Genomic DNA, 9,266 nt, shown 5'->3' with positions numbered 1-9,266 from the left:
AAAAAGAAAGAGAGCAAGCTACCAGGTCTGGGACTCAAACCGTGGTCAGCCATGTGGGAGTGTCTTAACCACCATGCCTTAACCACCATGCTACGCACTGGTTCCCTCGTTTATTTATTTATTTTTAATTTTGACCAGAGAGGAACAGAGTGAGAGAGAGCGAGCAAGAAAGCAATCTGCAAAGTCTGGGACTTGAACCACAATCGGCTATGTGGGAGTCCAGCACCCTTAACCACCATGCCATCTGCTGGCCCCTCTTTTTTTTTTTTTTTAGAGAGATTTTTGCTATAGGGCACGTATGCTTGCCAGAGAGACAGAGAGACAGACAGAAAACAAAAAATCACCCTCTGGGTAAGGTGGCCATGCCACAATCCTTTCTCCTCTGTTCTCAGGATTGTGGTCATGCATGCAGCCTGGTGGGAGTTTTAAGCCATTGGGTCCAGTACTTGAACCTCAGTTGACTATGTGAGAGTCCAGTCATGTAACCATTACTCCATCTGCTGGTCCCTCAAGATTCACTCTTATGTTATCTTGAAATCAGTTAATTATAGAAGAATGAAAATGACAAAAGTGGTTGCTTTCTTTTTTTTTTTTAAAGGATTATTTTATTTAACTTTTTATTTACTGGAGAGTCTTTTGCTATAGGGTGTGTGCGCTCATCAGAAAGACAGAGACAGGGAGAGACAGAAAGCAAGAAATCACCCCCTGGGGGGATGGCCACACTGCAATTCCTTCTCCTCTACTTCTCTTGGGCATGCATGCACATGTACCTGGTGTGAGTTTAAGCCACCAGGTCTGAGACTCAAACTGTGGTCAACTACATGGGAGTCCAACGATGTAGCCATTACACCAACTGCTGGTCCCTATTTATTTTATTTTTAATTTGACCAGAGAGGGATAGAGTGAGAGAGAGAGAGAGGGACAGTGAGAAAGCAAGCCACCAAGTCCTGGACTCAAACCATGGTCGGCCAAGTGGGAAGAGTCTAGTGCCTTTAACCACCACGCCACTTGCTGCCCCCTGGAAGTGGTTTCTAAAATGGATTCAGACAGCAGAACCTAAGCTGGGGGTTGAGTGAGGCAATCTACTCATGGAGCTCAAGGTTGTGGCAAGGAAGCATGAGGTCAATAAAAAGGAACTCCCTTTTTAGGACTATGCTAAAACCAGTCAACCATCTCCCTGCTTCTCTCCCTCTCTCTCCCTCTCCATTTCTCTCTGATGAGCACATATGCCCTACAGCAAAATAATAATAATAATAATAATAATTTCAGACTAGAAGGGTCTGAAAGATTAGAACCTGACAGATTTCTGGTCATAGGGAAGGTATGGTCAACACTCAGGCACATATTGAAGTACATTTCAGCATGAATTTCATGTCCTATCTCCCCGCCTTCTTGTTGTCTGCAGGCCTCAAGACCTTCCTTCTAGTCTTCTTGATTCACAGTAGAGTCCAAAGTTTCAAAATCATCTTTCCTCTATATGAAAGCACCCATTTCTATGGGGGCCAAATGGTGGTGCCAGTGGTTAAACAATGCTCTGCAAGGCTGACCCACATGGGGAGGGTCTGGGTTTGGGTCCAGTGACCTCTGTGAACATGCTGGATGCATATGGGCTCATAATCTGGGCTGGGGGTGGATCACAGCCTGTAGACTATGTTGGGGGTTCCTAGCTCTCCATCTCTCCCTCTCTCCCTGTCTCTCTCATTCACAGAAGAAAGAAATCAATAAACTTAGAAATAAAACCTATTTCCTTGGTGCAAATCTCAGTTGTCTGCTAAATGTCATGCTAAAGAATTGGGACCAGCAGGACCAGCAGTTGGCGTAATGGCTATGTTGCTGGACTCCCATGTGGTCAATCATGGTTCGAGTCCCCGACCTCGTGACTTAAACTCATGCCGGGCATGTGTGTGTGCGTGCCTAAGATCCCGAGAGAAGAATGGAGAAGGGATTGTGGCATGGCCATCCCCCCAGGGAGTGATTTCTCACTTTCTGTCTCTCTGTCTCTATCTGGCTTTCTGGCGAGCACACGCTCACTAAAGCAAAAACCTCTCAAAAACAAACAAACAAACAAAAAAAGAATTGGGGGCCAGCGGATGGAATAATGGTTATGTCACTGGACTCCCACATGGCAGGCTGCGAGTTCCAGACCTGGAGGCTTGAAACTCACACCAGGTGCATGTGTGTGAGTTCCCAAAATCCTGAAAGGGGAATGGAGGAGACGGGATTGTGGCATGCCCATTCCCATGGGGGGTGATTTCTCACTTTCTGTCTTTGTCTCTCTGGCAAGTGCATGCACTCTATAGCAAAAAATCTCTTAAAAAAAAAAAAAGAATGAGTGGTTAGGGGCCAGCAGGTGGCATAGTGGTTAAGTGGGGGACTTCTACATGACCGTCTGCAGTTCAAGACCTGGACATGGCAGCTTACTTTCTTACTTTCTCTCTCTCTCCATTTCTCTCTGGTGAGCACATGTGTGCTATAGCAAAATAATAATAATAATAATAAATAATAATTAAATAAATAGTTTTTTCTGTGCAAAGGTTTTTGCCATATGGCATGTGCGCTCGCCAGAAAGAGAGAAACAGAGAGACAGAGAGACAGAAAGCGAGAAATCACCCCCAGGGTGGATGGCCACGCCACAATCCCTTCTCTTCCATTCTCCTCTTGGGATCTTGGGCATGCTCGCACACACACCTGGGCTGTTTTAAGCCACTGGGTCCAGGACTTGAACCACAGTTGACTACATGGGAGTCCAGCAACATAGTCATTACACCATCTGCTGGTCCCGAATGATTCTTTTTTTTTTTAAGAGAGATTTTTTTCCCATAGGGTATGTGCACTCACCAGAGAGACAAAGAGAGAGGGAAAAAAAGAATAAGTGGTTATAACTGTTTAATCCAAGTTAAGAAATGGTGGTATTTCTACAGTGTAGGAAATCTACCTTGTATGAGGGTTGAAGATCATTTTTTAAAATTTTTTTGGAGAGTTTTTTGCTACAGGGTGCGTGTGCTCGCCAGAAAGACAGAGACAAAGAGACAGAAAGCGAGAAATCATCCCCCAGGGGAGATGGTCATGCTGCAATCTCTTCTCCTCCATTCTCCTCTTGGGATCTTGGGCACGCATGCACCTGGCGTGAGTTTAAGTCACCGGGTCTGGGACTCGAATCATAGTTGGCTAGATGGGAGTCCAGCGACATAGCCATTATGCCAACTGCTAGTCCCAAGACATGAAGATCTTTTAATTGCTCATATCCTCACCAAATTTGCCTCTGCTGGATCTGAGGCAGAAAAAGAAAACATTTGCATAGCTTTACACTATTTCCTCTGTTAGAGAAAAGAGTGATGCTTTAGACAAGAAAATAGAAGATAGATGAGCCAGTGCCCTGGAAGTTTAGGAAGCTGGATTCCACATGGACAATTGCACAATTTGAGTCCTGGAATGAGTGACTTGTGTGCATGTGAGCCCCAAATCCCGAGAAGAGAATGGAAGAGAAGAAAGAGAGAAAGAGAAGAAAGAGAGTGGATGACAGTGTGGCCATCCACCCTGGGGGAGGGGGACTTTCTAATTTTCTCTGTCTCTTTCTTCTCTCTCTGTCTCTGGTGAGTACACACACCCTATAGTACACTTTTACAATAATAATAAGAAGAAAGAAAATAGAAGGAAAGGAGAAGTAGAGCAGAGGCTAAGGCATAGGCCATTCTCTCCTTTCACACAACCACTATCACTGTTCAAGAAAGAAAGTTAAATCCCTTTGCCTAATTGTACCAAACTAAGCACAGTTTCATCCCTCAATTCCAAGGATAACCAGGCTCTAAAAAGTCCCTGGCAGATAGAAGACCCAACCACCAGTTTTCCTAGATGATAGGTTTATAAAGTTGTTGGCAAGGTTACAGATTTTTAGACATTTCCCCCCAGGTTCCTCCCATTTCTAGCTGGCCCTAGAACTGTCCTTGTAATCGTAGTTCCTGCAACATCTCTGCTCTTTCCCAAGACCTAATTCTAATTCTTTATTTTCATGGGCACTGAGTGACCTACTGGTTATCTTGGTCATAGGTATAATCATTTTTTAAATAATTATTTAATTTTATTTATTAATTCACTTATATTAATATGACTATAGAGAGACACAGAGGGAGAGAGAGAGAGAGGGAAAGTGAAAAAGCAAGTCACCAGGTCCAGGACTTGAACCATGGTCGGCCAATGTGGGAGTGTCCAGCGCCTTAACCATCATGCAACCTAGTCCCCTTTTTTTAAAAAAATAATTATTATTTATTTAATTCCATTTGTTATTATTATTCCTTTTTAAAATTTGACCAGAGAGCGAGAAAGGGAACCAGAGAAAGCAAGCCACCAGGTCTGGGACTCGAACCGTGGTCGGACATGTGGGAATCCAATGCTTTTATCCACCACACCACCTGCTGGCCCCATAAGTTGTTTTTACCTAAGGTGAAGTCCAGGTCCAGACTTAGGTGATTGCCTGTCCTAGATCACCTTGAGTGAGTTCCATCCTACTTATGATCCAATAACAATGCTGTGAACTAGGTAAAGTTTCTCTTTTTGTCTTTTTCATATTTTTTCTTTTTTAGTTGCCAGAGGGGGTACATGGGAGAGAGAGAGAGAACTCCCCGAATGGGAAGTTGTCAGAAAGAGAAGGAGAGGAAGAATGCACCCCTGGAGCACAGTCATGCCACAGTCCCTTGTCCTCCTTTTCTCCATCCTGTTGGTACTTTGGGCATGCATATTCATATGCCTGGCGAATGTTTTAAGCCATCAGGGCTGGGACTTGAACTCTCGTTAACCATGTGGGATGTGGCATGACTCCCTTAACCACTAGGCACAGGGCCAGCTGGACTTTTTCAGGCTGCAGTATAAGTTTTAATGCCATGTGTATGAAAACATCAACACTATTTTCGGAAACATAAAATCTTGATTTGCAGTATGGATTTTCTCCGTGTCTATCCTGAGTGCTTCCATGGTTGTAGATCATAGTTCTAGCAGGTAATGAATTGGGAGGAGGGACCAGCAGATGGTGTAATGGCTACATCGCTGGACTTCCATGTAGTCGACCACAGTCTGAGTCCCAGACCTGGTGGCTTAAACTCATGCTGGGAGCATGTGCGTGGATTCCCAAGATCCCGAGAGAATGGAGGAGAAGAGAATTGCAGTGTGGCCATCCCCCCAGGGGGTGGTTTCTCCCTTTCTGTCTCTCTGTCTCTCTCTGTCTTTCTGGCGAGAGCACATGCCCAATAGTAAAATCCTCACCGCCCGCAAAACAAAAACCCCCCCAAAAAAAAAAAAAAAAAAGAATTGGGAGGAGCCAACAACCCCAGATACCCACGGGGAACTATGGAGGTGCAGTTTAATTAATCGTCCTTTTTAAATTTGCCTTTGACATAGGCACAATAGTCCAGAATCAACTGCGAGTTGGTGGGTCACAACAGCCCTATGGTACACATGCTGTGTGACAGGCCTGACATGGGATTCCAGTTCTTCAGTGCTTGGTAGGGCAGGACCAAGGAACCTGCTTGGTATCATGGTGCCATCTGCATGTATAAGCCTTCTACATCCACCTTTCTCACCATCGGCCGTCCATCGTGCAACACTGACATGACGGTGAATGTAATTATATGTGTGTCTGACATGTTAAAAGGTTTTATTGTTTATTGAAACTCCATGCATATGTACTTTATATTCATAATGGATTATTCTACAATATAGTCATCAGATCATAATATCATTACAACATTCTTTTTTTTTTTGTGAGAGGTTTTTTACTGTAGGGCGCGTGCGCTCGCCAGAGAGAGAGAGAGACAGAGAGACAGAAAGCGAGAAATCATCCCCCAGGGGGGATGGTCACACTGCAATCCCTTCTCCTCCACGCTTCTCTCAGGATCTTGGGCACACACGCACACGCGCCCGGCGTGAGTTCCAAGCCACCAGGTCCAGGACGCGAACCGCGGTCGACTACGTGGGAGTCCAGCGACATAGCCATTATGCTAACTGCTGGTTCCCACGACATTCTTTTTAAAAATTTTATTTATATTATTTTAATTTGCTATAGGGCACATGAGCCCATCAGAGAGAAAGAGAGAGGGAGAGTGAAAGCGAGAAAGCAAGCCACCAGGTCGAGGATCCAAACCATAGTCAGTCATGTGGGAATCCAGTGCCCCAATCACCATACCACCTGCTGGCCCTGACATTCTACAACATGATATTAAAGGAAAGACTTTTTTTTTTTTTTTTTTAGGGGGGGAGGTTTTTGTCATAGGGGGGGAGAGGTTTTTGCTATAGGGCGCATGCGCTCACCAGAAAGACAGAGAGAGACAGAGAGACAGAAAGTGAGAAATCACCCCTCAGGGGAGAAGGCCACGCCGCAATCCCTTCTCCATTCTCCTCTATTCTCCTCTTGGGATCTTGGGCATACAAGCACATGCACCTGGCATGAGTTTAAGCTACCGGGTCTGGGACTCGAACTACGGTAGACTACATGGGAATCCAGCGACATGCCATTACGCTAACTGCTAGTTCTAAAGGAAAGAGTTTTTTGAAATCCCTTTTAAGCAAAACATATTAAAATCATACAATATTATGTGAGTATTCAAATTTGGATTCTTCATGTGATTTGCAGGGTTCCAGATTCACGGAACAATAAGAAAAGTAACAATATTGTGTAGTTTAGAAAGAGAGTCAATAAGTTTAAAATGAGTGAAAATTGATAAAAAAATGAATAGATCCCTAAGGAAATATAATTAACAGATAGATTCATACCTCTGAATGCCTGGGCACCAGATCCAATACATCCCTTTTGCTCATGGACCAGTGGAATGTGAGCCCAGGGTTGGCACTGCTGAAGGAGAAAGGGGTCTGGGTACTGGTCACTCCCATGACATAAACTGGCATCTGAAAAAAAAAGTGGTGTATGCTAGTGTATGAAAACATCAAAACTATCTTTTTTTTTTTTAAGAGGTTTTTGCTATAGGGCGTGTGCGCTCGCCAGACATAGAGAGAGAGACAGAAAGTGAGAAATCACCCCCAAGGGGGGATGACCATGTTACAATCCCTTCTTCTCCATTCTCCTCTTGGGATCTTGGGCACACACGCACACGTGCCCGGCGTGAGTTTAAGCCACTGGGTCTGGGACGCGAACCGCGGTCGACTACGTGAGAGTCCAGCGACATAGCCATTATGTTAACTGCTGGTCCCATCATCAAAACTATCTTGATGCAGCAGTAAAATGTGATGCTCTGCGAGGCTGACCTACGTAGGAAGGCTTGGGGTTCACTTTTTCGAGACCTCCCTGAATGTGCTAGACTTGCATGTGTCCATAATCCAGGGCTGGCTAAGGCTGGCAGTGGATCATGGTATTAGAACTGTTAGGGTTGGTGTCTGTTTCTTTGTCTCTTTTCTCTCCCTCTCTTGCTCATAGAGAAGCAAGTAGATAAATGTTAAAAATAACGGAGAGGGGGTGTAATCCAGCAGGTGGTGTGGTGTTAAGGCACTGGACTCCCACATGGCTGACTGTGGTTCGAGTCCCAAACCTGGTGGCTTGCTTTCTCACTTTCCCTCTCTCTCTCTTTGGTGAGCATACATGCCCTGCAGCAAATTAAAAATAATAATAATGGTGATAAATAAAAATTACAATAATTATTTAAGAAAAAAGAAAAGAAATGCTATGCTCTATACCCCACCTAGCTGGCATTACTGGAATAATGAACCCAGAACAGAGGCATCCCACTGACCTCAGTAGCTGTGATGAGTCGCGTTGCAGCTGCCAGGATCCTAATAGCCCTTAGCTGAACAACTTCAATCTGCACTTCATCCTGCTCGCCAAGGTGGAGAACAAGCTTAGGCTAATAGAGAGTTTCTGTGGGGTGGACAGAGATGCTGATGACACCTATTAGTAGCTTGTTGTTTTGGGAGTTGGCAGGTGGTATGGAAGCTAAGGCACTGGACTCCCACATGGCTGACCATGGTTCAAGTCCTGGACCTGGTGGCTTGCTTTCTTACTTTCTCTCTCGATCTCTCTCTGGTCAAATTGAAAAATTATAGTAATAAATAAAATTAAATGAATAATTTTTAAAAATAGCTTGTGGTTTTGGCATTTGATAGAAAAATAAAAAACTCACACCATAGATATATTCAGGTTTGTTCTTTAAAGTATTCCTTAAGGATAGGGATACGCCTTATAACAATGCCAAGTACTCTGCAGGTTTTTCCCTAAAGATGATGTCGTTTCTATGCCAGGTTAAGAGAATTCCAGGTGACAGGGGCAGACAGGGCTTTCCTGGCTGCTGACACCCTTTTCCCTACTCCTGTAGCCTCCATACAGTTCCCAGATGGATGAGTAGATGCAGAGCAGAGCAAAGAGCCAATACCTGGGAAAACACAATGACTTTGCCAGTATCTTCATTCACTGTCTGGATGGTGCCGTGGACCACAGCTGTGCCAACCACCTTCCCTGTAACTTGCCCTCTCCTGTTAACAACAGCCACAGTCTGATTACTGATGGAGAAGTGAATGATGGATTGAGGCTGGGGACCACCTTCAGACATTACCTGGAATTTAAGCATATGAGTTTTTTTTTAATGCCGAGAATGTGGGGAGAAGGCGCATCTCTTTTCTCACCAATTTATCCAGATGATTTGACTTTGTCTCCCCAACTCCCCCAAACAGCATAACCCACATCAGCCCAAATGCAGAAATGGAAGGGCTGCAAATGTCCCATGGGGTTCCTATACATAGCTTATACTGTGTGCATTGTGGATTAGGGAATATATTATTATGATTTTAAAATTTGCTAGAGGGTGTGTGCACTTGCTGGAAAGAGAGAGAGAGAGAGAGGGAAAGTAAGAAATCATCTCCCACAGGGCATGACCACATGACCACACAGCAGTCCTTTTTTCTCTATTTTTCCAAATGTTGGGCAAACACATACACACATCAAGTGTGTTAAAGATGCAGGGTCCAGGACACAAACTACGCAGTCAGTAGTGGCTACGCTGCTGACTCCCACATAGTCAACTGCAGTTCAAGTCCTGAACCTGGCGGCTTGAAATTCACACCAAGTGTGTGTGCGTGCGTGCCCAGGATCCAGAGAGGAGAATGGAGGAGAAGGGATTGCGGCATGACCATTCCCCCTCAGGGGTGACTTCTCACTCTCTGTCTCTCTGGCAAATGCACACGTCCTATAGCAAAAATCTTAAAAAAAAAAAAAAAAAAAAAAAGAAAAAAAAAAGAGAGAAAAAGAAAACATACTGGGAGTGCACAAAGAT

General features: G+C 44.5%; 1 protein-coding gene across 1 annotated transcript in view; it reads right to left on the bottom strand.

Moving 5' to 3' along the window:
* Positions 1–9,266, bottom strand: part of NUP210L (nucleoporin 210 like) — a 169,517-nt gene that overhangs the window by 46,290 nt on the left and 113,961 nt on the right. Inside the window, exons 25-27 of the mRNA XM_006159801.2 lie at positions 8,370–8,549; positions 7,734–7,814; positions 6,763–6,894 (exon numbers count right to left, since the gene is read on the bottom strand). Of these exons, the coding sequence (XP_006159863.1) occupies positions 6,763–6,894; positions 7,734–7,814; positions 8,370–8,549 (393 nt within the window). The remainder of the gene's footprint in view (positions 1–6,762; positions 6,895–7,733; positions 7,815–8,369; positions 8,550–9,266) is intronic.

This window comes from Tupaia chinensis, unplaced genomic scaffold (assembly GCF_000334495.1).
Source record: "Tupaia chinensis unplaced genomic scaffold, TupChi_1.0 Scaffold000659_1, whole genome shotgun sequence".
In the NCBI taxonomy this organism is placed as follows: Eukaryota; Metazoa; Chordata; class Mammalia; order Scandentia; family Tupaiidae; genus Tupaia; species Tupaia belangeri.
Note: the sequence above shows the minus strand (reverse complement) of the source record. Positions and strands in the feature narration are given on the sequence as shown.